The sequence below is a fragment of the Phocoena phocoena genome, chromosome 6 (genome assembly GCF_963924675.1).
Source record: "Phocoena phocoena chromosome 6, mPhoPho1.1, whole genome shotgun sequence".
In the NCBI taxonomy this organism is placed as follows: domain Eukaryota; kingdom Metazoa; phylum Chordata; class Mammalia; order Artiodactyla; family Phocoenidae; genus Phocoena; species Phocoena phocoena.
The window spans coordinates 1,907,518-1,935,329 of record NC_089224.1 but is presented as its reverse complement, the minus strand read 5'-3'; the positions used below and the strand labels follow the sequence as shown (position 1 = coordinate 1,935,329).

General features: G+C 40.9%; 1 protein-coding gene across 1 annotated transcript in view; it reads right to left on the bottom strand.

Moving 5' to 3' along the window:
• Window positions 1-3,163: 3,163 nt before the first annotated feature.
• Window positions 3,164-27,812, bottom strand: part of ANXA10 (annexin A10) — a 66,131-nt gene continuing 41,482 nt past the window's right edge. The window contains exons 4-12 of the mRNA XM_065879422.1: window positions 19,326-19,439; window positions 17,610-17,700; window positions 16,276-16,355; window positions 9,384-9,437; window positions 9,203-9,296; window positions 8,262-8,357; window positions 7,689-7,747; window positions 5,473-5,595; window positions 3,164-3,504 (exon numbers count right to left, since the gene is read on the bottom strand). Coding sequence (XP_065735494.1) covers window positions 3,436-3,504; window positions 5,473-5,595; window positions 7,689-7,747; window positions 8,262-8,357; window positions 9,203-9,296; window positions 9,384-9,437; window positions 16,276-16,355; window positions 17,610-17,700; window positions 19,326-19,439 — 780 coding nt within the window. The 3' untranslated portion in view covers window positions 3,164-3,435. The remainder of the gene's footprint in view (window positions 3,505-5,472; window positions 5,596-7,688; window positions 7,748-8,261; window positions 8,358-9,202; window positions 9,297-9,383; window positions 9,438-16,275; window positions 16,356-17,609; window positions 17,701-19,325; window positions 19,440-27,812) is intronic.

The following is a 27,812-nucleotide window of genomic DNA, read 5'->3' as shown; positions in this document are numbered from 1 at the left end:
GAGCTCTCTGAAACGCTGTCTCCCGGGCTCTAGTCCTCATTTTGCCCCAGATAAAACTTAACTCACAACTCTCACGCTGTGCATTTTTTTCAGTCGACGGTCTCGACTGTCGTCTTTCACCCTCGGCAGCTGCCTCGCTATCTCCCTCCCTGACTGAGCTCTGAGCTCGGCCAAACAAAGACAAGCCCCTCACCTCAGTCCTTCCTGCAGCTCCCAGACAGGTTAGGACAGACAGATGAACAAGGCCGGCCCTGCTCCCTGGGGAATCGGGGAGTGGGAAACAAGGCTGATGCTAAGCTGGAAGGAGGGTGGGGAAAGGGTGAATAAAAATGTCTCGGCGCTTTCCTACTTTTCTAACCTGTTCTTGACTCTGAGTTAAACCTGGGCTTATTTTCCACCCTTCTGGCAGCTTTTGCTTGAGTTTTTGATGTTTCTGTGCAGGGATGGGCCCTCCTTCTGCCTGCTCTGCCGTCTTTGGTGACATCACTCACATTTGGCACTGTTTTAACATGTAAAATAACAACTTTGGTCATAATAATGGGCTACTCTGTAAGAGCACTAAAAGTCATGCTTCTTTAGCCAAACGATTAGCCTCTTTACTAGTTTGGTCACTTTAGGGCTACACGGAACAGAGTAAGGCTCTGGATGCAAAGCACAGGGGTATGTCCTGAGGTATCTCCACGTCTGGCTTTATTTTGTCTCTGGAAGGGCCAGCAATTCAGTGGTAATTTATCTTTTCCTTGGCTGTAGATTGAGAACCCATCAAAACAAAATGTATTCCTGTAATGTTACTCTCTTTTTTTCTATAGGTTAAACATGGGCAGTGCGTTTAAGTTAATCACAGATTTTGTGCCTGTCGCTCAGACCATCAGGTAGAGTAAACGCCCCTGCGTGTGAGTTTCCTATAAGCGGCTGAACATCTTTAAGTACGGAGACCATGATAATAACTGAAACGCTTCATCTCGTACAGGATCTCACTAAGTGAATTATGCGATGACAAAGATGACAACGTTGTGTTGGCATTTAAACAGCTAAGTGAAGCATTCGACAGAAAACTTGGGGGAAAAGTACGACCCTGACCGTGTCCAATTTTCCTGAGTCCTGTGCGCCTAGGAGACAGAGATAGCCAGAATGCCACCCTTTGTGTTTCAGGACATGGGTCACTTGCCCCTTCCTGCATGACTAAGAGGAGGCTTGCAAACAACCCCTTGTTCCCTGTGACCATCCTCAACACACCCTCCAAATTCTCATGCTTTGTCTCATAAAGGATTAGCTGAACTGCTTTCTCCTGCTGACCAACTGGGCAAAATACCTGCTGACTTGACCACATATTAGTCAGGCTTCTCCCGTCTGCCCCACAAGTCCCTGAACTTTAATCCACCCTTAGGCTCCTCCTGAAAGCTGCCCGGAGGGGTCCCCAGATCACCTGTCCCTGCCCCAACCCCAGGTCACTGTGAGGTCAACTGTGCAATCACACCACACACACCCCCATTCCCCCCTCACCTGATCATTTCCAGCCTTGTTTACTAATCCCTATAAATTGAAGATCTTTTTCTGCTGACCTTTGAGACCCCTGCACGTCCCACAGTCACAGTGTTTTCCCTTTGCAGTAGGCTGTTCCACTTACTGCAATGGTCTTTTCCAATAATTCTCTTCTTACCTAAGTCCAGATTTGTTGTTTTTTTTTTTACATCTTTTTTTTTTTTTTTTTGCAGTACGCGGGCCTCTCACTGTTGTGGCCTCTCCCATTGCGGAGCACAGGCTCCGGACGCGCAGGCTCAGCGGCCATGGCTCACGGGCCCAGCCGCTTCGCGGCATGTGGGATCTTCCCGGAATAGGGCACGAACCCGTGTCCCCTGCACCGGCAGGCGGACTCTCAACCACTGTGCCACCAAGGAAGCCCCCAGATTTGTTTTTGATTCGATTTTCTCGCTGCGCTAAAGACGTAAAAGATATTGCTTAACTAAAGTATAGATTTCACAATTTATTCAACAGCGTATATAAAGATATCTTAGGGTGGAAAGTTTTTTGTTAGATTTCTAAGTTCTCATCAGGAATTCTAACATTTTTCTTCTTAGAGTTTTAGCTTGTGTAATAGCTATGCTAAATGTCTCAAACAATTACTACTTTGGCTTGAAATGCTAGTGATTTTTTTAAAGGCAGAAATAAAACCCCAGTTAAAATTATACAGCATCATACACTGTACTACTTTCAAGAGTACAGCAGTGAGCTGAACTCTTGAAAGTAGTTTCAGATATCTAATTATTACATGTTTCTAAATGTCCTGCACTCTTCCCCCAGGCAGACCCCAGGTTCTGAGCACATTTTCCATGTCCCTGGGACCAGTGGGGACACATCTACAGAGACTAGGCTGTGAGCCATTGAGAGCTCTCCACGTGGAATAAAGCACATCCGCCAGCGTCACCAGTACGTCTAGATTTATTGCCTGCGAGTCCACATTAGCCTTGCTCGCCTTCCTTAACCGCTGCTTTCTGTGACCTCATTTGTGTGTCCCCCCTGCGTATCCTGGGAGCTTATCCCTTGGGCTCACCCATCTCTGTCCCTGCTTTTGCTCTTGGCTAGACTGTAGCGTCAAACTAGGTTCTCCTCCAAATCTGACTCGGTGAGTACTTTTTCTTTGCTGCTCCTAATTTAGCACATCTTCAGACACAGAAGGGAACAGCCTTGACTAATGGCACAAATCGTAGAGTTACTTCCCAGATAGGCTTTGATGCTGATGTTAAGGAGTGAAGACAGACAAGCAGCAAGGACTCTGCTGACGTTGCCTGGGCAAGTGGCTGGCTAGGCACTAACGCCAAGAACAGCAATAGCTAGAGATGTTGCCTTTACCTGAGTGGCTGTCAAATACACAGCACTCACGCACACGCGTGTGCACACACATGCCTATTTTTCCATCTAAGTCTCTTACACAGCTAAGCTTGACAAGTATATATCTGGCGGTATTCTGCTGTTTTATACCTTTATTTTCGTTTAAAGGGGACTGAGATGTTCACTTTGGCTTTACTGCGTTTGTCCAGAGTCTCGAGTGGGGAAGGGGATGGCCATGCACCCCGTCTCCCTCATCTCTCACAGCATGCTGGGACAGCTGTAAGCAGACCCACTCCTTGTAGGGAATTGACGGTTCACATGAAATAACATATGTCAATGCAATAATATCTTTTATTATTCTGTTACACGCAGTCTAACGAATCCCTGATTTAGATATGTGCAAATCCAATCTCATACACTTTTGTCAATAGGTTTTTCTTGAATAACCTGTTGATAATCATTATTCTTGGAATAATTTTAAAGAGGGAAAAGAAAATATGATTCTATCGTTTTGTAATAATGCTACTAACAATGCATATTAATCACAGAATCTAGATTTTGACGTGTCTCTGAAGATGAGTGCCTCCTCCAAATCCTTCTTTTCATTTAGTAATCGTCAGCATCACCGGCACAGATGGCAAGCAGAGCCTTCTCGTAATGCCCTGAAGCGAAATGCTGAAAGGAAGAAAATGTAATGTATTTGAAATACAATGTCATAGTATTTCTAAAAAGAAGCATAATTCCTCTGAACTATAGAATGAAAGACCATGGGCCGTTAGCATCACAAGAATTATTTATTTTTTTCATCTAAGTATTTAATATGCCCTGAGAACTGTTCCCTGGAAGTTACTGAAAAATAATACCGTGGGTGTAGTCAATAGAACGAAGTTTATATAAAGTTGATGGAACCCTAATGTGTTTTTATAAGAAGAATAACTTCCAGTAGAATCAAATCTTCTCCTCCGCTTGAAAGAGGTGTCCTCATTTATTGTTGTAAATCAGTGTAGAGTCTGGAGGGCAGATTGGGCAGTATGCCTCAGATGGCTTAAAAATGTTTATACTCATTAATGCAGAAATTCTACTTCAAGAAATCTGTCCTAAGGAAATAATGATCAATTATTGATGAGCCCAAGATTTATGCTCCAAAATATACACCGTAATATTATGTATAATAGTGAAAAAGTAAAAAGCAATAAATAATAATGTGGGGCAGTTTATGTACTTTAGAACTTTTACAGTGGGATCCATGATTTAATAAAAATATTACTTTAAGTAGTAAAACAGTTTTTAAAAGAAAACATGTACAAAAAAATTTTGTTATTGGTTATCTGTGGTGGAGAATTAGGGCCATTTTAATCCTTTTATCATGCTTCCGTAGTTTCTAAGTTTTCAAAAAAAAGATAGTAATAAATAAAAGGAATTATAAAACTTATCTTTGTTAAAAGTCAACTCTCACATCCATGTTCTCTTACACAAAGTTGTGTAATTATAATTCACTGCCTTAAATGCACATAGTAAAGTTGCATTAATCATATGTGAATATTAGTAGATTTTGAGGTGGCTGTCGTTAATTGCTGTCTAGGTATTAGAACTAGTTTATTCATTTAGAAAATGAGTTATGACACGCATTTCTCAATGAGAAATGTTTAGCACCACTAAAAGTTTAAGGTTTTGAAGGTGGCTGTAAGGAGAGTTTTATCAAAGACGAAGGAGGAAGATGTCTCCTAAATGCTCCCTTAACCCTTCCTCTTGGAAACCACTTCAGCTCCCTGAGGGCCTACAGGGTCTTCTGGGTTGTGTGATCTCTTCCTCCTTGGGTTGTCAAGTTTCTTCCGTATCTTTCAATAAACTAAAAAGCTATTTTATGCAATTGAAAATTTCAATGGAAACAACGTGGACAAGGTAACAGGACTTGCAAAATATACATTAAGATACATTCTAGGGCCCTGTGCTTGGGTTAATGCTCTGAGGGTGCCATCTTGAAGTTCTTTATACTTTTTTGAACAAGGGGTCAAATGTTTTCATTTTCCATGGGGTGCCCCAAATTCCGTAGATGGTCCTACATACTCTGATAATTCTTTGCTAGGTTTTATCAAAATGCAGGCTCAGGCTTAGGTGGGTGTATCAGAATGAAGAAACCACCGGCCTGTTGACTTCTGAGTCATCGCTTCTAGGCATGAGCTTCAAGGGCTCATGGGATGGCAGTGTGCAGAATTTTGCACCCGTGTGATGGGATCTGACTGGCTGCCCCCTCCTATGACGACACAGGAGAGCTGATCTCAGAAAGCTCTTCACAATTAATGGGCTCTTCTTGCGAAACGTTTTCTTGCTGGTGCTAATCATGCTTGGCCATTTAGCTTGTAGAGCCTCATCACGTGATCGTGGGATGAATAGTTTGCATGACAGACCAATGACTTTTGCTTAAAACACATCAAAGAGGAATAAGTTTTGTCACCGAGGTGAAGGGATTTTTCCTCACCTGTTGTGGTGCACTAAGGCTGCCTGACCTACTAATGTAGATGATCCCAGCCAGAAGAGTTAACTTTCTAGATTCCACCGTGAGGTTACTTAAATCACAGCCCTTGTTTCAGTTTCGAAAAGGATCGAATATGGCTGCAAATAAGTCACGCGGAGGAGACTTACTTTGATGTCATGGAAGAGGGACTTCCCGTATCTCTCTTTGTATCGTTTCCTTATGGTCATCAGGTCTATTTCACTTCTGGCAATAAGAATCCTGATCACGGTTTTATTATGGAAACCAAAGTCCTAAAAGACACAGCCAAGGGGAGAAAAACAATAAGGAAACAGCACCTTAAAGTCAGTCTCCCTAAAATCGACTCATCCTCTTTCCTGTGGCCGTGGGGTCCTGGTCCTGTGTCCCTCAAGCCCTGGCATCCCCACCCACGGGCATCGACTCAGACTCCGCCTCCCCTCTGTGACCCGCTCCCGCCTCCCCCGGCCCCCTCACACTGTACACACACAGTCAAGTGGTCCATCTACTCTGCTTCTTAAATGCCCTCTAATCTCTATTTTCAGGGTCACAGCCTTGATGCTGGCCCTCATCACTTCACCTGATTCTGCAGTAATCCCCCCTTTTATTTAAAAAACCATTTTTTTATTGGAGTGTAGTTGATTTACAATGTTGTGTTAGCTTTTGCTGTACAGCGAAGTGATTCAGTTATACATGTACATATATATATACATCCACTCTTTTAGATTCTTTTCCCATGTAGCCCGTTACAGAGTGTTGAATAGAGTCCCCTGAGCTATATAGTAGGGCCTTATTAGTTATCCATTTTACGTGTGTTTATGTGTGTACATGTCAGTCCCAATCTCCTAATTTATCCCTCTCCCGTTTCCCCCTGGGACCATAAGTTTGTTTTCTACTTCTGAGACTCTATAATTCTCCCTTTCAAACCTGGTCAACCTCCCCACTGTCTCCTGAACACCGCATCTGAAGATGCAAATCTGATCGTGTGCTCTTTCTAGGTAAAAATTCTTCCTGGGTTGGGAGGTGGGTCCCAACTCTGTTAGATGAACGTCAGCGTTTCTAAGACGGCAATTATGTTTTTATTTTATCGTCTGCTTATTGTGGAAAACTGTAAAAGTAAGAATTCCAGGTACTCAAAATATTTGCTGATTTAACCTCCAATACTGAACAATACACAGCCATCCCTTTCTGTGTACTAGGTCCGGAACGAATACCGCTTCACAAAGCAATTTCAACTTGTCTGTTCAAGTGGAGTACTGGTGACATCCAGTGGCCAGGAATCAGCAGCTAATTTTTGATGTCTGAATGTTTTGGGTATAGACCGACTAACAAACTTTTCCATAATTTGAAGTGATAAACATGAATGATCCAACCAACTGCCCATATTTAAGTTGTGTATCATTTGCTTAGAATACACAGGAGAAAAACAGAGATTTTCTTTGGTGAGAGCTGGTGAAAACAGCTTTTGAACAATACTTGGCACTGGCAGGAGGCCCTTGTATATGAACACTGATTACTGGAATATACACTCCTCTGCTGTACCTGCAAACCGTGCGTGAGTACACATACCTTCCTTTTTGCATTGACACACACAGCGAGGGTAGAGTTTTTATTTATTATTAGGATAATTGGCCCTCACTTTGGGCGTAATTGGAACCAGAGTAATGTGATTATTTTCCCAAGGTCATTCACAAGTGAAGCTTTACTCTTTTTGTTGGAGAAGGAAACGGTTGATGTCATCCGATATCCTTGCCCAATACACTTTTTTAAATATATAGTTAATCCACCTTTATTCTTGGAAATAGAATCAAAAGGAAGCAGAGGACTGTGAGCTCTGATCCTGATCCTGTGTTCTGAGGATGCGTGGGTTCTTTTACCTAATAAAAAATACTTGCACATCGATAAAAATAAATTAAAAAAATATTCTTGATGACTCACATATTATCCAAGCTTGCTGGCTACCTCTAAGAAGCTGGTCTATGACAATTGCTTGGAGGATAAAGCACTCCCGTGAAATTATTGTACCACTGAATTGTTTTTAATGATTTTCTTGGAGTTTTCAGGGCTGTGACATGTATAGTGATTTGTATGAGACCTTTTCATTTTCTCAATATTTTCGTGTGCATTGTGGATGAGATACGCATTGTCTCGTGCAGATAAGTGTTTGTTTCTTTGAAAATGAATGCACCAAAGATGTGCAGTTGTATAATATATTTCTTCACTGGAGCATATTTTCTTTCAAATTAATATATTTGCATACAAATTCAAATATGGGAATCAGTATTTAAATAATTGAAGTAAAACTCGTCCTTCGAGAAAGTAGACATGATTTCTGGAGAAATTTTAAAACTACGTGGCTCATACTTACATGGATCGCACTGTATAATCTGTAAGCGAAATAGCCTGGTTTGTCTCGAACACAGAGAACTAGGAAAAATCAGAGAGAAAAGAAGAAAGTTTGGGAGTGACAGTACATGTTCTCTTCAGAATTTGGGAAACGATGAGAATGCTTTTTTTTTTTTTCCAGTTACAGTCCTGGAAGACTGATACTTCGTGAGTTCTCTGTGGGATCCCTCATTGTACATTGTATTAAAATGTCAACATTTAGAATAGCGGTAAAACCATAACCTTCTTTACAAGGGAAAGGAAGTTAGTATGTACAAGATGAATTTAAAGGTGTGAGGTCCCAGTTACCTGAGAATTCAAGGTTTCCTAGTGTGAAAGTTGACAGCTGTTAGGAAGGGTGTGGGTTCGTGAAAGTTATCAGCTTGACAGTTTAGTGCATTGTATCGGTAGCCGATGCACGTTTCCTGTACAGAGTTAACATTCTGTCTAAATAATTAAATTCAGGGGAAAGTGGCTCAATCAACGGCTTGCTCACGCCTCTTTAATTCTATCAGAGCTAATCAGCATTCACTGTGCCAAACACATTATTACTCACCAATTGCAACTAGCAGCTCTTGAAAGGATCCATCATAACATCCGTTAATGGCGTCTACTATGTCTTGCCCAGAAATAGTTTGAAATTCCTGGAAAACTTCAACACACGATATAATTCAAAGGAGATTTTATGAATATTATAAATTTAAAATGCAAACAGTGAAGGTAAATAAAGTATAGGGGTGGGTGTTGGGTTGCAGTAGGCCATCTTTTAAAATTTTTTAATCGACTTTTGTGTGTTATATATAGTAGGAAAAAAACCAAAAAAGTATTTTAAAAAATAAGGGAGACAGGAAGGTACAGCAGTTTGGGGAAAGTTGAACAAAGTAGGACCAGTAAGGCAGCTTCACATAAATCACGACTTCAGTAATAATGGCCTTGGTTCATTACGGACTGTGTTCACCATCTTCTTTTTTTTTTTTGCGGTACGCGGGCCTCTCACTGCTGTGGCCTCTCCCGTCGCGGAGCACAGGCTCCGGACGCGCAGGCCCAGCGGCCATGGCTCACGGGCCCAGCCGCTCCGCGGCATGCGGGATCTTCCTGGACCGGGGCACGAAGCCGTATCCCCTGTATCGGCAGGCAGACTCCCACCCACTGCGCCACCAGGGAAGCCCTCACCATATTCTTTTTAAGACAACATATGATGCACCTAACAGGAGATAGGTAATATAGGTAAGTTCTCCATCAGAAATAGAGGTGGTTTTAAAAAGTTTAGTATTGAAAGGCTATGTGATTCAATTATTGGCAAAATAAAATTCTAGGGGAACTTCATCCTTAGCAATGTTATTAGATGAGGCACGTCTGTATAAACATAACCCCAAAGAGGTACCTTTGAGGTAACTGGCTTTCCTCTCTTTATATGTAACACCCCCCTTTCCCAATTACCTACTTGCTTTTTATTCTATAATCAGGGGATAGCTGTAAAGAACAGAGGGCAGTTACCCAGCCATAGCTGCTGGTAGCTCTTGTTACACAGGATCATTTGCAAAAGCGTTTTGTGCTCCCCTGTCCTCTTCTGGCAGGCCTCCCACAGCACCTGAAACATCACAGGCCTCCAGGTAGCACCGCGGCCCCAGGCTGGCGTGCCCAAGGTCCCGCGGTTGCCCCAGGGCTGGCCCGTTACCATGGCATCCTGGGCAGCCGTGGCAGGGTCCGTGTACCCTTCTTCCCTGGTTCCCTGTGAAGTAAGCACAGGTTTCCCTCTGTAAGTGCTCTGAATTGACAACTTAGTAGGGTTACCGGGACACAAATCTTTGAGCCACCAAATACAATGGAGACCCCTAAGAAAGTTCTATCATTAGTCGGAGTTAGTCTACGTTTCTTGGTTACTTTATGCAATGCAGGTCTTTTTAAAACTGTGGGCACTTTTCATTTTTTCTTTGTAGCCGAGGTAATCTTTCAAAGGAGTTGACAAGTTTTTTCGCTTTTCCAATTCCCTGAGCGGTATCTCCGCCGCCCACCCCTTCAAACAGCGCCCACTGCCTGGCCGGCTGGTAGAGACGGGATTTTAACATCGTCAGAAGGAAAAGGCAGAGAGAAAGCGTGAGTTAATGCTCGGTCTCTGACTTGTAACATCTCATGTTGGCAACAGTAAAATAACCATGAAATCCAGAATGTGTGCAGTGAGAGTATTTTGTAAATTTGTTTCACTCCAGCCTCTTTATCATATGAAGAAAGAACAGACACGGCCAAGCTGCCCTAAGAGAAGTCCTTTCAAACAGGAGGGAAGGAGAGCTCACTAATGCAGGACCCTCTGGTCCCTGAGGGTTATGAGGACCAGAGGGCAGAAAGAGGTAGAGACACGTGATGAGACAGTTTATTTAACCTTTCCTTTCCTTTGGGTCCAGATCTGGAGGAAATGCTTTTTTTGTCTTTTTTGACCTTGCTGGAAGAACACAGAGGTCACTGTCTTCTGCCTCTGTTGTCTTTTCAGACTCTGGAAATGAACTCGGTGACAGCAAGATAGGGCAGCCGAGGCCCTGAGGACACCTTCCTGAATTCATCTCAGTCCCGAAGCAGCACGAATGGGCCCCAGATCTCTCATCTGCTCCCGATGGAGGAACTTGCCTGCTGGCTGACGAGCCAGAAGCGGAGCCTGACAGGTGGAGTGGTTTATGGCCGCAGCAGGGCAGACCCTTCCAGCAGGCCAGGGCTGTGAGACAGACCGCGCTGGCTGGAGCCCTGTGGGGAACATAGCCGGGCACTAGTGGGAGTCTTAGGCTCCAGAGGGAGCAAGGGTGAGGCCAAACCATCATGAAGGTTACTTGGTTCTGATCAAACTGAGACAGAAAAAGCGACATAAGTTAACCAGCTTAACTGGTCAAGTCTCGTCTTCCCAGTGGGATTTGCCCTGACCAAGCTGTGCAACGTCATAACCTACCCGCCATCCCCTCCCCTGCCCTGCCATATCCTTCATCGCCTAACATGCTGTGAAATGCACCAATTGATTAGATTTCTCCTTAGCTGTCTGCATCCCCCGACTAGAATGCAAGCTTCTTAAGACTGGGGTCTTTGACTCTTTGGATAATTCCCAATTGTCCTTGGCACGTTGTAGGCTTTTGAGAAATATTCACTGAGTCAATACTAAACGAAGGAAGGGAAGTTAAAGAAATACCTTTTAGATGGCAGAATTTAAACACCAGTTAGTAGAAACGGGAAGATTTTCTGGATCATTGAAGTGTTTTTTGTGATTGCCAGTCAAACGATGTAACCTACGCATGCAACCTACGCATGCAAAGTTTGTGAGAAATATTTAAGAAATTTCTGCAGTTCTGAAATTTTTTGTGAGAGTTTTGATTTTTGGACATTTAACTTGAAATGGTGCCCATCTGTTTACTTCTTTGTGCAGTTAATTGCCAAAAGCCCTTTAAGCAGACTGGTAGATTAAAAAAAAGTGTATCAGTTTAATGTGTGATTTCGCTTTTCCCAGCACGTGGATTTTGTCGTATAAAAAGCCTAAGACAGTAGACTGGTAGGTGATGTAAATGCCAGAGAAATGGCATAAATGAGAATTGGGGTTAAGGGCAAAATAAAAATGTGAAAGGAAGAAATTAAAGGAATTAAAATCTGGCTGGAAGTATTTGGAGCAAAGTGGCTACAGATGATCCCCAGAGGCCTCAGGGCGTGAGTCTGAGGTAGCATCACCGGGAGACTCCTGACAGCCGAGATGAGGACAGTTTCCATTTTTTCTGTCTGTGGAAACATTTATCATCTGCAGGGTGATTTGCACACATGGATTAATTGATCTCTAAGTGACTAACTTTTCATTATTTGACAGATAATTAGATCTCCTGTAAATCTGGTTTAATAAAAGCACAGGAAGTGCTGAGTCAGTTCAGTGATTGGCATTAGTTTTCAAGAAGAACGTGTGCTGGTTGAGTGGTTTTCTTATTAGAAATAGCCCTGTTGGAAAATTCTTTATAGATTAAAAGCTCTTTTTTCCCCAGCAAATATGACCGTAATTTAAACACTTCACATTTCATGAATACCTTAAAGCTTCCAATTCCCTCAGTCCCTATTAATTCACAAAAAAAGATGTGTATCTGAATGTTCATGATGTCAAAAAGATGAAAGCCATGGGCGGTGTTCCCCTTGATTCTGGAAGTGAAGCTGCAGAGGGAGGGAGGAGGAAATGATTGTAATTGCTGAAGAATTTTAGAATATGGGTACTGGGAGGGAATGGAGCAGAATGGGTTCACTTCCTTTAATTTACAGGGTAAATATCTGGAATCTCAAGAAAGCAAAATGATAAACCCAAGGACACACAGCTGACTTAGAGCCAAGAGCAAAAGATACATAGATATATATACCTGGTTTTTTTACACAGAGTATCTGTCTGTTTATCTATTATCTATCCGTCATCTATCTACCTGTCTACCTATCTGCATCTCTATCTATCTGTCTATCTATGTATCTATATGTATCTGTCATCTCTCTATGTATATATGTATGTATGTATCTATCATCTACCATCTGTCAAACATCTATCTATAGAGAGAGATAGGGGCAGAGAGAATAAGGATCCCAACTAGAGGGTAGAAGGAACTTGGTCATGTGACAGTGCCAGTTATTTGGCTGGAACTCATCACCTCTTTTTGTAAGATGTCTAGACAGAGTCTCTGAAACGGTGTACACCGCAGATAGTGGTCAGAAGTGATGGACTTCTTCAGTTCTCTAGTTAACGTTACATCGTTTTCACTCTTGGAAATTTACTGATCCAAAGCCTAAACCAGGAGGTCCAAAATGAAGAGCCATTAATGTAGAAGTCAGAAGTCTGTGGTCAGACTTCAAAATATTTAAACATCTATGAGAAATTATACATTTTACTAAGCATTACATGGGACTCCTGATCTTGAAATATAAGTTTTTTACTTCCATTTTCTATTATGAGTTAAGTGTTTTCTTTGAAATATGTATTATCTTATACTTATGTATTATCTTATACTTAGAAATACATAATATTTAAGTAAACCTCATTAATTCCCCTTGGCTTCCTATAAAATCTAGGTATTGCTTCACCGTCAATTTTTATATTCTATGTTGAAAGGACAATTTTACTGCCCTGAAGAGCTGTTTCAAGATTAAACACACACACTTAAGTTCCGACTCTAGAAATTGAACTTAAGAAGTAATACTTTATCCTGTAAAGTCATAATCCAAATTAGGTGAAACCCAGTGATAAAATAAATTGTGTATTATTTTTAAATATGTGTGTCTATACAAATAATATTATATATACAAATACACATCCTCACATTTATACTCTATCAAAAATAAAGCATTATTGTTTAATTTCAGGAAAAAGGACCTGCAGTTGTGCATAAGATAGATAGCTCTATTACATCAAGGGAAAATATCGTTCACTGATTTTTTTTCCCCTGGTGATTTATTTTCTCTCAAGTTTAGTTTTCAGAACTGTGTGTTTTTCCCTGAAATATAAGAGCTTTCCTTTATAAAAACACACTGCGATCCTGATTCTTGGCTGTCAGTTCCTTTTAGGGGGTTTGTAGCATAACCTTTGACGAGGTGCAGAGATTCTCAGAGGTTATTTGAATACTTGACCATTGGAATTTTACCAGATGGAAATAGAACTGGAGTACAAATAGATGGGGTTGGAGGTGGGAGCAATCCCATTTAACAGTGGAGGTGGAGGTATGGTGTCTTGGGGCTGTTTTCATGTTAGTCTCTCACTCAGCAGACGTGAAACATCAGGTCAGCCACGGAGCCCATCTGAGTTCCCAGGGACGGGGTGCAGCCATTCGGCTCCCCTGGGGAGCTGACTCTGAGATGGAGACCAGCAGGTACCTTGTTATATTTTTTTGCCTTTTTAAAAAAACAATTATTGAAGTATAGTTGATTTACAATGTTGGGTTAGTTTCAGGTGTATAGCAAAGCGATTCAGTTGTACACGTACACATATTGAAAAGATACCTGCACCCCTGTGTTCATAGCAGCACTGTTTACAATAGCCAGGACATGGAAGCAACCTAAATGTCCATCAGCAGATGAATGGATAAAGATGTGGTCCATATATACAATGGAATACTCCTCAGCCATAAAAAAGAATGAAATAATGCCATTTGCAGCAACATGGGTGGACCTAGAGATGATCCTACTGGGTGAAGTAAGTCAGACAGAGAAAGACAAATACCATATAGCACTTATATGTAGAATCTAAAACATGATACAAATGATCTTATTTACGAAATGAAACAGATTCTTGTTATTATGGGATGTGCTGGGGATCAACCATGGATGGGAGAGAAAAGAAGCCAAATTTGGAAGGAGAGGCTGGGCTGTGATACAGGCCTAGTGGAATGCAACATAGTCCTAATGAAATATATTTTTTGTCTTCCTAGAAAGCTTATATATTTCTTTAATAAATTGACATAAATTTCTTTTCGGATACTAAGAAAATAAAAACGTGTTTGCTATTAAGATGCAACTCATGGATTTATAATAGGGCTTCTGGTTTTATTAGGGGCAGTACCAATGCCAACACAAATTTCCGACTGGAAACTGTTGTTTTAATTTACATTACGGAGCATCAGTCCTAGAAAACCAAAAGATGAAGACCCTTCTAAATTGAGAGAATGTTTTAATTAATCTTACGACGTTGAAAAGTTAGAAAATATTCAACTGACGTTGCCAAGTGAGATTATTTTTAATATTAATAATGATTATTAAAAACTTTTTTCCTATAATGACTCAACTTCTGTCACAAATTTAAATAAGCTTATTTCTACAACACCTTACACAGAAGTCTCAAGTTGGACGATATCTGTTCTCTATTGATGTTCTCATCCCAGAGATTAGAATCTTCAGAATAGGACTTGAGGAATTGATACAGGCGGTTTTATGAACTCTGTGGCCATGCCATGCACGTGCAAATTAAACCACAGCAAACCAAATTAAACAAGAAAGCAAATTCTTGATTTTGTTTCTACAAATAGAATTTTTACTTTAATTGAAAGGTCAATAGATTTGCTCAGTACTATGCCATTTTTTTCAGTTGAACAATTTTGAAGAAATCCAACCAGCCCTAGTCACCAATCTCTCCTCCGTCTGGGGCAGCTAATACTTGCTTCCTCTGGAATCTTTCCTTTTGGATTTCTTTATTCCTAATTCAGAACTGACAATAACTTGGGCTCAAAAAAAAAGAGTAAAAAAAATTTTTAATCCTTGTTGCCTGGCAATGAATGGAATTGTTAGTTTGTGTTCTAATCTGGCTGATATATTTATTCATTCTTAAATTATAGAGACTATTGTACAGTATAAAGTTTTTAATCACAATAAACACACATTAAAGAAACCACACCTCCTGTGTTTTATTGGATGTGTTAATCCACCCCGAAGGAGGAAGATAGCAAAACTGCCCAATCAGAAAAGAAGGAAAATGAAATAGTCACTTAAATTTGCACACTGCCATTGATATTTTAAAGGAAAAAAAATCATTATCAATAGTCATTTTCTCATTTTAACTATCTTCTGTATATAGAGTAGTTCTAGACAGGGTAGAAAGAATTCTTAATTTTTATCTTTCTTGTGTAAAGTAATACAATACTTTAACTTGAGAAATAAAGTTGTTCATTTTTGTAAAAAAAACTTTGTAGCGTTAAAAAAAAAGAACTCTCTCTAGGTAAAAGTTTGAACCTGCAATTTCAGAAAGAAAAATTAGCATATGGCTGTGGGTCTATTTTCTGGAGTGGTTGGGAGCTTTTCTGTATTTTTTTCCTGATGTGATGTTCCCTTGTTTTCTTTCATTCTGTAGGTTCTATAACCTGCCCTGGAACATTGAGTTCCATCCACTGCTCTCCCTGCTAGAAGATGGCTAGTCAACAATCTGAGTGATAACACAGAGGAACCGAAATAGCTTTTCTTGCCTAAATCCAAGCCCCTTGTTTCCTGCTGAATCCTCTCCCGTTTCCTGCATCACTTCATCAGGTACTGAGGGTGTGTCTGATTGATTTGGTCAACACAAGCTGAAGGAGAAGATGGAATTACAGAAATAAAGAGATGGTAAGAAGGGAAAACTAGTTTTTATTTTCAGTAATCCAGATTCTCCTCATTTAAAGTCATGCGTGAGGCTCCTGGATCCCTATGTATATTGTACTCGCATCTGGTGATTCTAACTATTCACCTATTGGTGCGGTCCTGGGTCCCTGGGGCCTTAGGCAATGTTCTCATTCTGCTGATTGTAACCGTAGAATTTTAAATCTCTTAACACCCTTGTAATATATAATTATTGATGCATTTATTGATAATTATAATCATTTTACTTACAGCAGATTGTTTTGAGAACAGAGATGGTGTCTTCTTCATATTTGTTTGTTTCTAGATCCAACCCAAGTTTCTATCACAGTGCCTTGAATTTAGCTGGCATTCAGTAGTTGTTATTGTACAGAATTCACTGTTAGACTGGGGTAAACTGGAGTTTTCTGTCCTATTTTTTTGAAAACGAAACATACCTGTTTTTTTAAATAGTGCAAAATGGTGTGAATTTTGGAGTTTCATACCTGGACCAAGTTCACCAGCGTATCTCTGAAGTGTCCCGAGGTCTCTGAGTAAATGTCCTCCTGCAGGTCGCGGCTGTATTCTGGGTACGAGAACGCCCGTGTTGGAGGGTTGGTTTATGACAGAACCACGTATCGCTGTGCTTGCCTAGGTCAGCGCTACCTCCCCCGTATGAGTGGAAAGTGAGGAGACATCTAATCTGCTGACATTTCTTTGTCTTTTACCACATTCTACTCACATGAAGCCAATAAACAGTCCACCCAAGTAATTTGACAGCAATGGTAACATAGGCCCAGGTCGGTTTTCTTAAAAAAAAAAAAAAAAGTACTATGTCTATTCCAAAACTGAGAAACAACATTGAGAATCATTTTTGCATTCTGCAGTCTTTTTTTTTTTTTTTTTTTTTTTTTTTTTTGCGATACGCGGGCCTCTCATTGCCTGGGTCCCTCCCGTTGCAGAGCACAGGCTCCGGATGCGCAGGCTCAGCGGCCATGGCTCACGGGCCCAGCCGCTCCGCGGCACGTGGGATCCTCCCGGACCGGGTCACGAACCCGTGTCCCCTGCATCGGCAGGCGGACTCTCAACCACTGCGCCACCAGGGTAGCCCACATTCTACAATCTTTAAAGTTCAGAATCCTGCCTTCTCTTTCCTCAGCCCACTGCCCAGCCCAGCTCTCCCCAAGTCTTTGTCCTGTCTTAATATTTTCAGTGAAGGGTCTTACTTCACTCCCCTTGGGAAAGTCTTGTTTTTGTTTGAATGCAATAGAGCTGATTGTCTGGAACATTTTCTTGACAGTTCAATGTCACATAATACATGATGCAATGGAACTTAAGGCATTAAGCCTTTTTAAAAATGAAAAGAGTTAACCTTTCCACTTTTAACATGCGTAAAAACCTGATTCTGAGGTGGATCGCAGTGATTATGAGGTTTATGTAAATTGAAGTAGTTGCCCATATTTGTAGAATTCGCTGAGAGATCATCGCGCTTTGCTTTGTTCTGTCTTTGTACCTGGTCCCTCCTAGGTAAGAGATACGACGCTCCCTGAGCCACCGTGCCAAGTACTTGCTGTCCTAATGTAAACACCCACCTCATAGAAACTAGTAATTATTTTCCTGGAAAGTCCACTTAACTTGATTGTCTAGGGAATTGTTTCATTTTTAGTACCCTAATCATCGATCCTACCTAGTGAATTAATTAGTCTTGAGTGAGTGGTATTTCACACGAGTGTCTTAGAAAATTCTTTAAAATACATAAACTGGAATATTTTACATGTTATTTGCAAAATATAAAGTTTATATGAGGATAAAACATATGTACAAATGGGTATTTCCTTACGCAAATAGTAGGCTTCTCGCATCTGGAAAATTTCTCCGTTTGTTCTTGAAGCTAATATATCAATGAGGCAATTCTCATCAGTGCCTGCTCCCTAGAAGGACAGAGCGAGAGAAATATAAAGGCATCTGTGCTGGAAATAACAGTGCACTCTGCAGTAAAGGGATACAGCCTCCCTGGTGTTCTGAGAGGTGGCAGAGGGCAAGGAAGTATTTTTGGGTTAAAGACAGGCCCAGTTCAGTCTGCCTCTGCTACTTACTAGCTGTTTGGTCCCAAGAAGATAATATTATCTGAAACTCTGTTCCTTCATAGAGTAAAACAGCATGGGCATTTCTGAATAATGTGGGAAAATATGTTTAAACAATGCTCAGGACACTGATTTTTTTCCTGCTAGAATATCAATTCTTGGGCAAGCTCGAATTTGATCCTGGGTCTCTAATTTTGCACAGATGTTTTAGAGACGTCTCCCTGCCTCTCCCAGGATGTGGACTTCTGCACCGTTTGCCTAAACATTTGGACTGGCTACTTTCTGTAGTCTCTTTCAGCCATAGGCATAAACTCTTCTCTGATGGTGATTTTAAAGACAACACATCTTTTTCAGAAAGCTTCAGAAATCCTTTCCATCCTGTGAGACATTGATACAATGTAACAGTGTCATCTAAACAGTAACATAGGACTTACTTCACATCATTTTGCAAGAGGTAGGGATTGACATTATGCAACACTCAATACTCTGTAATAGGCTATATGGGAAACGAGTCTAAAAAAACGAATAAAAGTGGAGTGGATGTATGCACACGTATAACTGGTTCACTTTGCTGTACGCCTGAAACTAACACAACAGTTTAAATCAACTATACTCCAATAAAATTTTTTTAAATAGTAAAAACAAAAATCAGTACTTTTGAGATTCATATCTACTCACTGAATTTTAACTGAGTAAATTCCACATATGGAATTGTAAAAAAAAATTAGTTGAAATTCATATTTTACATAAGGCTTATTCTGATCTACAAATATGATGGCCAAGATCCAGATTCCTTAATATTTTTTCCGTTTCCCTTTTGGAGTCACACATTGTTCCCAGACCAGGGTAATCAGGTCATTGGCAGGCATTGTATTGGAATGATTGCAGCAGCTCTGCAGGTGTTTCATATCAGCATTTGGAAAGATGTGAAAAGCCGTTTGGCCTCCATCCCTAGCCAGCAAACCTCTAACAAATCTATAGTTAATTTCTTTCCTGTAAGAAAGAATTGTTCTAATCCTTCAGAAGTAACATTTTGCTACATTTGAGCAATAGTTTTTGTAAAGGATTATTTTAGGGTCACAAAAATAAAGATGTCATCTACATTTTGTCTCTGACTCAGTATTACTGCTGACTCATTACTTGATGAGCCCAGTTTATACCACAGTGTAAAGAGATTCACATGAATTATAATATTTCCTCTTAATGTATGAAGATACACTTCCAAACAGCCCCGGAAGCTTTCCTTTCGGCAGATTGGCACAGAGCGGCGTTGGTGGGTCTGGGTTTGCACAGCAGGAGAATCGACTGATCCCGCCGCTGGGCTCTGGAGGTCCCCCCTTTCCTGACAACCCCCCCCCAGCATTTCTTTTGTTTCTTCTTTGTGCAGAAGTTCCCTCCCCTCCCTGATCACACATAGCAGCATCATAGGGCAGGTCCCGCACTATGGAAATATTTTCTCATCCGACCTCTACCTTCATGGCGTGCCAGAGCTCGTGGGCATCGTAGGAGGGCGGTGGGTACATGAGGCCCACCATGACTTCCTTGAAGTGATTGGAAAGCTTCTCCTTCAGGTCACTGACCAGGTCCTGTGGAGGGAAAAACAAATACCTTCATTATATCGCTTACCAATTTTATGAGAGAAATGGGATAATTGCAGAAAGTCTTCTAGTACGATTTCCTTTTCCACGTCACTTCACATAATAACTAGTCTGGTTTTAGTTCACACGTGTGTACGTGGATTACACGAGATCGTGGACTTGAGGGTTTGAAAATGACTGATGTGAAGACATCTCTGCATGAAACATCATCTGTATGGATGTTCTAGTCACGTAAACACAGAGGGATACTCCTTTCCAATTCCCAACCCGACCCCTCTTCTCATCTCATTATGAAAATAAATGAAATTTGAAACCTGAAAGCATGTTACTTGGGAGTGCTTAGTTTTCTTGTGTGGAGTTAATGAAAGAAAGTCCTTAAAGAATATATGTATTTTATTTTATCATTATAGCAATGTCTTTTAGCAAAGAGTTTCTGGTTATACTATTGCCAAAAAGCTTGTATAAATGAATTAAGTAGTCTTAGAACTTTCTTCAAAGAGTCACATGAATATACTTACTGAAAATATTGAAAATTAAATGCTTAAAAGGAAAAATAAGTGTGCTGGATTTTTGGCCTTGATATACAGGTACAAGAGCACGAAATTGATCGTTTTAATGTGACTTTCCTTTTACTCATGTAGAATGGATTGTTTAAAAGCCTGTATGTTCAATTTATTTTTTGTAGGGTTACAAAGATATCTGAAAGATATTTAAAATTTACCATTTCTTGCTAAAATGTATAGTGTATATTCAGTTTTATGTTGAAATACACAATATTTTAGTTCTGACTTGGTTCAGTAATGATTCAATAAGGCATAATAAGCTTTGTTACAATAAAAACGAAATAGTCATAATTTTCATTTTATTTAGTATAATCTGGAAGCACGTTTCCTATACTGTGGGTTTTCTTTTTTAACAAATAAAAGCATCAGCCACAAGGTGGTAATTGGTAACAGAGAGAATCTATTGAATTTGCGCCCAGGTCAGTGCAATTTGTTTAATGAGCAGTTAATAGGGGTCTGGAGTTGTGGCAGTTGCTTGGAGTAGATAGATATAAGACTTACAAGATCGCTTCCTCATGGAGCTGGTAGTCTAGTTAATTCCCTCGTTGTTCACCATCGACTGTTTCTAATCCCTTTACCAAATAGTCCTATAGTGCTATTAGGAGACAGGTGATAGCAATGTATAAAGCTGACGTGAACATCTGAGCTCGTGAAGGCTTTGTTCTCATGCTTCCATGAGCTCAATACATCTTTTTTGAAGGAAAGATGGCAGTGTATTCAATGAGTGTTTATTTCTACTCTTTCCCAGACATGGTGGTAGGAGCTGGAGAAAAATAACACAGGGTCTCTGTTTTCAAGAGGACCAACATCCCATAAACCCAGACATAGCGTAAGTAAAAATGTGAGCTAATGCTTTTGAAGACTCTGATCTTCATTTTTCACTTTATAAGATCCTAAAGCAGTAGTTCAAGAGAGTTCTAAGAATTCAGATAAGATATCAGAATGGCCTTACAGGATCGGAGGACACAAGACACAGTTACACAAGGAAGGACAAGTGGCATGGAGATAGGAGTTCAGATGCCATTTGTGATGGTTAATTTTATGTCAGCTTGGATGGGCCACAGCATCCGGATATTTGGTCAAACGTTCTTCTAGATGTTTCTGTGAAGGTATTTCAAAAAACTGTTTTTTAAAATTAAAGTATAGCTGATTTACAATGTTGTGTTTGTTACTGCAGTACAGCAAAAGTGACTCAGTTATACATGTATATGCATTCTTTTTTCCTATTTTTTTCCATTATGGTTTATCCCAGGATATTGAATATAGTTCCCTGTGCTCTACAGTAGGACCTTGTTGTTTATCCATCATATATATAATAGTTTGCATCTGCTAACCCCAAACTGCCAACCCATGCCTCCCCCACCCCCCTCCCACTTGGCAACCACAAGTCTGTTCTCTATGCCTGTGAGTCTGTTTCTGTTTAATAGATAATGTCATTTGTGTTGTATTTTAGATTCCACATATAAATGATATCATATGGTGTTTGTCTTTCTGACTTACTTCACTTAGTATGACAATCTCTATCATATCATGTTGCTGCAAATGGCATGATTTTCATTCTTTTTTTACGGCTGAGCGGTATTCCATCGTATATATGGACCACATCCTGTGAAGGTATTTTTTAGATGATTAACATTTACATCAGTGGACTTTGAGTAAAGCAGATTACTCTCCACAATGTGGGTGGGTCTCATTCAGTCAGTTGAAGACTTTATAAGAAAAGATTGATTTTCCTTCAAGAATTCTACCAGCAGACGGCCTTTGGAACTGAGCGGCTACCCTCTCTGAGGCTCTAGCCTACCATAGTCTCTGCTGGCCTGCTGTGTGTATTTGGGCTTGCAGGCCTCTGTAATCACGTGAGCTAATTCCTCGAAATCTCTCTCTCTCTACACATCTGTTGACATCGTTCCCAACAGTGAGGACCTTGCATAGTTGGAACAGCGTGTGGTGGAGATGTTTCCTTCAATATGGCGCATAATGTGCCTCTCACAGGTGTTTATCCTCCCACTACAACAAAATTAACTTCAAACTAACAATAAAAATATAGCTGGAGAATCTCAAATGTTTGGAAAATTTTAAATGCACTTTCGTGTGATCCAAATCTCAAAGAATATATCACAAGGGAGTTAGAAAATACTTTTAATTTAATGAAGGTGAAAATGCAACATGTCAGAATTTGTGAGATGTGGTGAAGATAGTAATTGAAGATACACTTTTAGCTTTAAATATTTATGTTAGAAGAGAAACATACAGTCAATGAGCTAATCTTCCACCTCAAAAGATCTAGAAAAAGGAAGAGTAAATTAAGTCCAGGATAAGAAGGAAGGAAATAAGAATAAGATCAGCAATCAATGAAACTGAAAATTAATAAATACTAGAAACTGTGAATGAAATCAAAATGTAATTTTCTGAAAAGATGAGTAATGTTAATAAAATTCTAAATAGACAAGAAAAAAGAACAGAAATATTGGCAAAGTAAGAGTGACATGTACAAATACTACAGACATTAAAGGAAAAAAGCAAGTTATGAACTTATTTATAACACTATATATGTAAGTGAAATATAGCTGATTTACAATGTTGTGTTAATTTCAAGTGTATAGCAAAGTGATTCAGTTATACATACATATATATTTTAATTTTTTCCAGATTCTTTTCCCATATAGGTTATTACAAAATATTGAGTAGCGTTCCCTCTGCTATACAGTAGGTCCTTATTGTTTATCTATTCTATATATAGTAGTGTGTGTCTGTTAATCCCATACTCCTAATTTATCCCTCCCTCTCCAACCTTGGCAATCACAAGTCTCTTCTCTGTGCTGTCAGTCTGTTTCTGTTTTGTAAATAAGTTCATTTGTGTCATATTTTAGATTCCACATATAAGTGATATCATATGATATTTGTCTTTCTGTTTTACTTCAGTTAGTGTAATTATTTCTAGGTCCATCCATGTCACTGCAAATGGCATTATTTCATTCGTTTTCATGGCTGAGTAATATTCCATTGTATATATGTACCACATCTTCTTTATCCATTCATCTGTCGATGGATGTTTAGGTTACTTCCATGTTTTGGCTATTGTAAATAGTGCTGCAGTGAACATTGGGGTGCATGTATCCTTTTGAATTATGCCATCATCAAAAAGTCTACAAATAATAACTGCTGGAGAGGCTGCTCACCACCTATAGGTTATGTCTATTGCCTTGCTGGTGCATCCCTAGAAGCTGCCTGTGGCTGCATCACAGAAACAGCCAAGCAGAAGCTAAGGCTTGACTTGCTGGAGAGGGTGTGGAGAAAAGGGAACCCTCCTACACTGTCGGTGGGAATGTAAACTGGTGCAGCCACTATGGAGAACAGTATGGAGGTTCCTTAAAAAACAAAAATAGAGTTACCGTATGACCCAGCAAACCAATTCCTCAGCATATATCTGCAGAAAACCATAATTCAAAGATACACCACTATATTTTAAAATTTAGTTGAAATGGTTCGATTCCTTGACAGACACAAATTACCAGAATAAACTCAAGGAGAGTTTGAAACTCAGTCGAAATTTCCTTATATTTATTTTGAAAAACTGGATTCACAATTAACCCACACTCTTCATCTCTAGACCCAGGTGAAATCACTTGATACAATCTATGAAACATTTAAGGTGGAAGTAAAATCAACTCTACACAAAATCTTGTAGAAAGCAGCAGATGAAAGAATACTTCTCAATTTATTTTATGTGACTAGTGCTGTCCTAATACCAAAAAAAAACCCCAAAACAAAAAATTAAATCCAGCGCAGTGCCTTAAAGGTTTAAATGCAAACAGACCAATGGAATAGACTTTTATGTAGAGAGTAAAGGGTCCTGGCAGCTGATGGAAAGATAGAAACGTTAGAATTATCATCACTTTTGCGAGCCTTCCTCTGACCCTCGGGGAAGCTGGTTATTTCTTTGCCACCGCTGCTCCACCCTCGCACTTATTACACTAGATTTAATGACCATATTATATGCATTTATGTCCCCCCAACGTCTATCAGACACGGACTTTCTCACAAATGTCCCCAAATCCATCATCTCGCTCTGGCACAGTGCTGAGTACTCAGATGTGCAGAGTACGTGGTATATAATGCATAAATGAACATGTGAACGAGTGCGAGAATAAAGGAATAAATGTGGGAGGAGAAAGCCCTGAATTTACTGATTAAATGTAAAAGATAAAGGCAATGGCCTGGGCACTGCAAAATCTTCCATTTGATCTTCAGTCACTTTTTGGGTCCGTATCCCTCCCAAACATTCATAACAGCATCTTCCCTTACTTCACCTGTGATCGCCTTGGGCGCTGACCCTGAACACCGGTGCGGTTTCCACTGCTGATAGGGATCAGCGCGGCCGCTAGATGGCGCGGGGGAGCTTTGCTTTGGAGCGTAGGTGTGCGTGCGTGCGTCTGTGCGTGCGCGTATGCGTGTGCGTGCGTGCGTGTGTACATGGCTCTAGCCAACTGATTTCATAAGGTAGCTCGAGGAAGTCTGAGAATTTGGGTGGAACAGGCAGTGCCAGGCGTCTTCCCAACCCGTCGCGCCCAGGCCTGGGGGTGGCGTGTGGTTCCGGTCCTGGCGAGCATCAGCTGTGAGGTGACAGGTAGGTGCCCTTACTTCTGTGTCTGCTTCCCGTCTGTACAGTGAGAATTCTAACAGCGCCCACCTCATAGCATTGGCCTTAACAGAATATATTTAACTCAGGTGGAATTCTTAAATTATTTTCTGGGAGGTATGAGGCACTCAAAATATCTCCCCCCCGTCCCCAAATATTAGGTAATTTGCTGCAGATTAAAAATGGCTGATACTAGCTGTTTCCTCTCTCCTCTCTTTCTGTCTCTCTGCACCCCAGAAGTTTGCGTGTTACACTGCATTTCTCACACGTTACCAACATCCATTGTCAGTAAATTCTATGGTCTCTAACTTACAACCAGAAACTGACGATTTTGTCCCACTTTTACCGCCATAACCCTGGCTTCGGCACCGTCGTGGCTCCTTACGTCATTGCAGCAGCCTCCGAGTGAGTCCCCTTCTGCCCTTACACCTGTCCTCCCCAAACACACCTGACAGGTGCTCCTGGAAAAATGCCGATCAGTTAGTCACTCCTCTGCAGAAACACCCTTTGCCACTCCCAACTCCAGGATGAGTTACAGCTACTTTTGTGCGGCTGAGCTCGGGATAAGCAAACATGCAGGTGTTTTATGCGATGGTCACCAAGGCACACGATGTCCCCTTGGCCAATCTGTGCCCTCACCTCCTGCCCGTCCTCTCCCTGCTCCCGACCCCCCTCCACCCCCTGGGCTTCCGGAGGCTCCTGGCACAGCAGACCTGCTCCCTCAGGGCCATTGCTTTCTCCTCCCTGTAGCTTGAATGTTCCTTCTCTAGGCCAGCACGTGGCTCGCCCCTTGGACTTCTTCACAGAGCCTGCCGTCGTCAGGCTATTTACAATTACAGTAAGTCCTCTACATACGAACGTTCACGGCGTGAACTTTCAGAGATGCGAATGTGCACAGAGAAAGGACAAAGAGAGAGAAGAAGAAGTAACTGAAGAACCGAAGAGAATTCACGACGCAGGAAACGGCAAGGGGATTTTCTCTATCTGAGGAGGCACTGTTAGTTTCTGAGGCACAGAACCCGAACGTAGAACGGTACACGAAGGTTGCAGCAGCCGTTCAGAATGCAATCCAGTGCTACCGTGTCATCTATGACGAGAAAAAAAGAGCTACTACCCAGACATCACTGGATCGTTCTTTCAAGAGAGTAGATAGAAGTGAATCCAGCAAGGAACCGGAACCTGTGCCATCAGCGTCAGGCGTGAGTGAAACTGCAGCTTGCCCTCCGTCCCCTATTTCTGACGATCCATCAGCTCTGCCATCTCCCACCGCCTCTCCCTCCTCCAGTCAGTAACTCTTCTTGCCTGTTCCCTCGATACCAGCCCCTGGATGCCAGCTGTTGTACTGGACTACTGTACTTTACGAGGGACTGTACTGTAAGATTAAAAAGCTTTTCTCTATTTTTTGTGTTTCTTTGTTTTTTATGTATTCTTTGTGTGAAGAGTATTATAAACCTATGACAGTACATACTATACAGCCGACTGTGTCAGTGGGGTTCCTAGGCTAACTTTGCTGGACTTACGAACAAATCGGACTTGCGAATGCGCTCTGGGAACGGAACTCGTTCGCACGTGGGGGACTTTTACTGGCCACTTGGTCCGCCCGCACTCCCTGTCCTTCTCACCAGGCTTCATCTTTTCTCCAGAGCACTAGTCCCTTCTAACAGGACCCGTTTCACTAATTTTTATCTCTCTCACCAGGTAAAGACCCTGGCAGGGCTTTTGGTCTGTTTTATTCATGGCAGTTTCCCCAAGCCATAGCACGGTGCCAGCTACACAGCATTGGTATAAAATAATGAACGAACGGGTCCACTCGTATTTCCTCAGTTGTTTGTTTGGAGGCATTGGCTGCTCAAGGGAAAACAAGCAATGGTCCCCATCTGCACGCACTTTGATTTCATGGAGGGGCTGGAACTCAGGAATTACAGTGACCTTGCACTGCAAATGGGCAAAGAGTGCTACAGTGTTTTTTCAGGGCATCACAAGAACATATCACTTTCATTTGCGAAGATACATATTGAATAATATGTTGAAGTAGCTTAACTTTGCAAGTTCAAAGAGGAGCCTTCAAACCCATTCTCTAGTTAGAGTCTTAAATTCTCTCCGGGAGGGATAGAAATAGCTTTGCCAATGCAACCTTTGGGGTGTGCCTTTCCTCAGGCCGACTGCCTCTGCTTTCTTGTTTGCCCTAAAGGGACGCTATGGACCTCACAGCTTGGCCCTGCGTTAGGCTAATGAGTACATGCTGTTCAAGCTGGGCTGCTCTGAGCTCCTGGGGGCTGCAGGTGGGCCACCCACAGCAATTACGACAGCTCCATTTAAACAAAGTAACATGGCGGTTCCTTTTCCTTTCTTCTTTTTACCTTTATCTAATTGTGTGCACTCAGGGGCAAGACATAGAAGGATGGCTAGCACTCTGTTTGTCTGAATATGCTCAGGGGAATCGTTTTATATGCTTTTAACTTGTATGCCTTTTCTGTTATCATAAAAAAAATACTTGTTGTTGAAACACTCTGTGATGTAGGTCTGTACAAAGTGTAACTTAGAAGTTGTCTTCATTCTACCCCCACTGCTATTCATTGTGTAAATACTTGGGCAATTTTATATTATAAAAACGCTTGTGCAAGCTGCTTTGTCACTGTGCGGTGATAAGTAAATTTTTTAAAAATTTATTTATTTATATTGAAGTATAGTTGATTTATTATATTGTGTTAGTTTCAAGTATACAGCAAAGTGATTCAGTTATAGGTTACTACAGGATGTTGAATATAGTTCCCTGTGCTATACAGTAAACCCTTGTTGTTTATTTTATATATTCAGCGTGTATCTGTTAATCCCAAACTCCTAATTTATCCCTTTCCCCCACTCCCTTTCCCCTTTGGTAACCATAAGTTTGTTTTCTATTCTGTGAGTCTGTTTCTGTTTTTTATATAGATTCATTTGTATTATTTTTTAGATTCCACATGTAAGTGATATCATGTGACATTTGTCTTTCTCTGTCTGACTTAACTTCACTTAGTATGGTCACCTCTAGGTCCATCCATGTTGCTGCAAATGACATTATTTCATTTTTTTTTATGGCTGAGTAATATTCCATTGTATATATGTACCACATCTTCTTTATCCATTCCCCGGTTATTGGAAATTTAGGTTATTTCCATG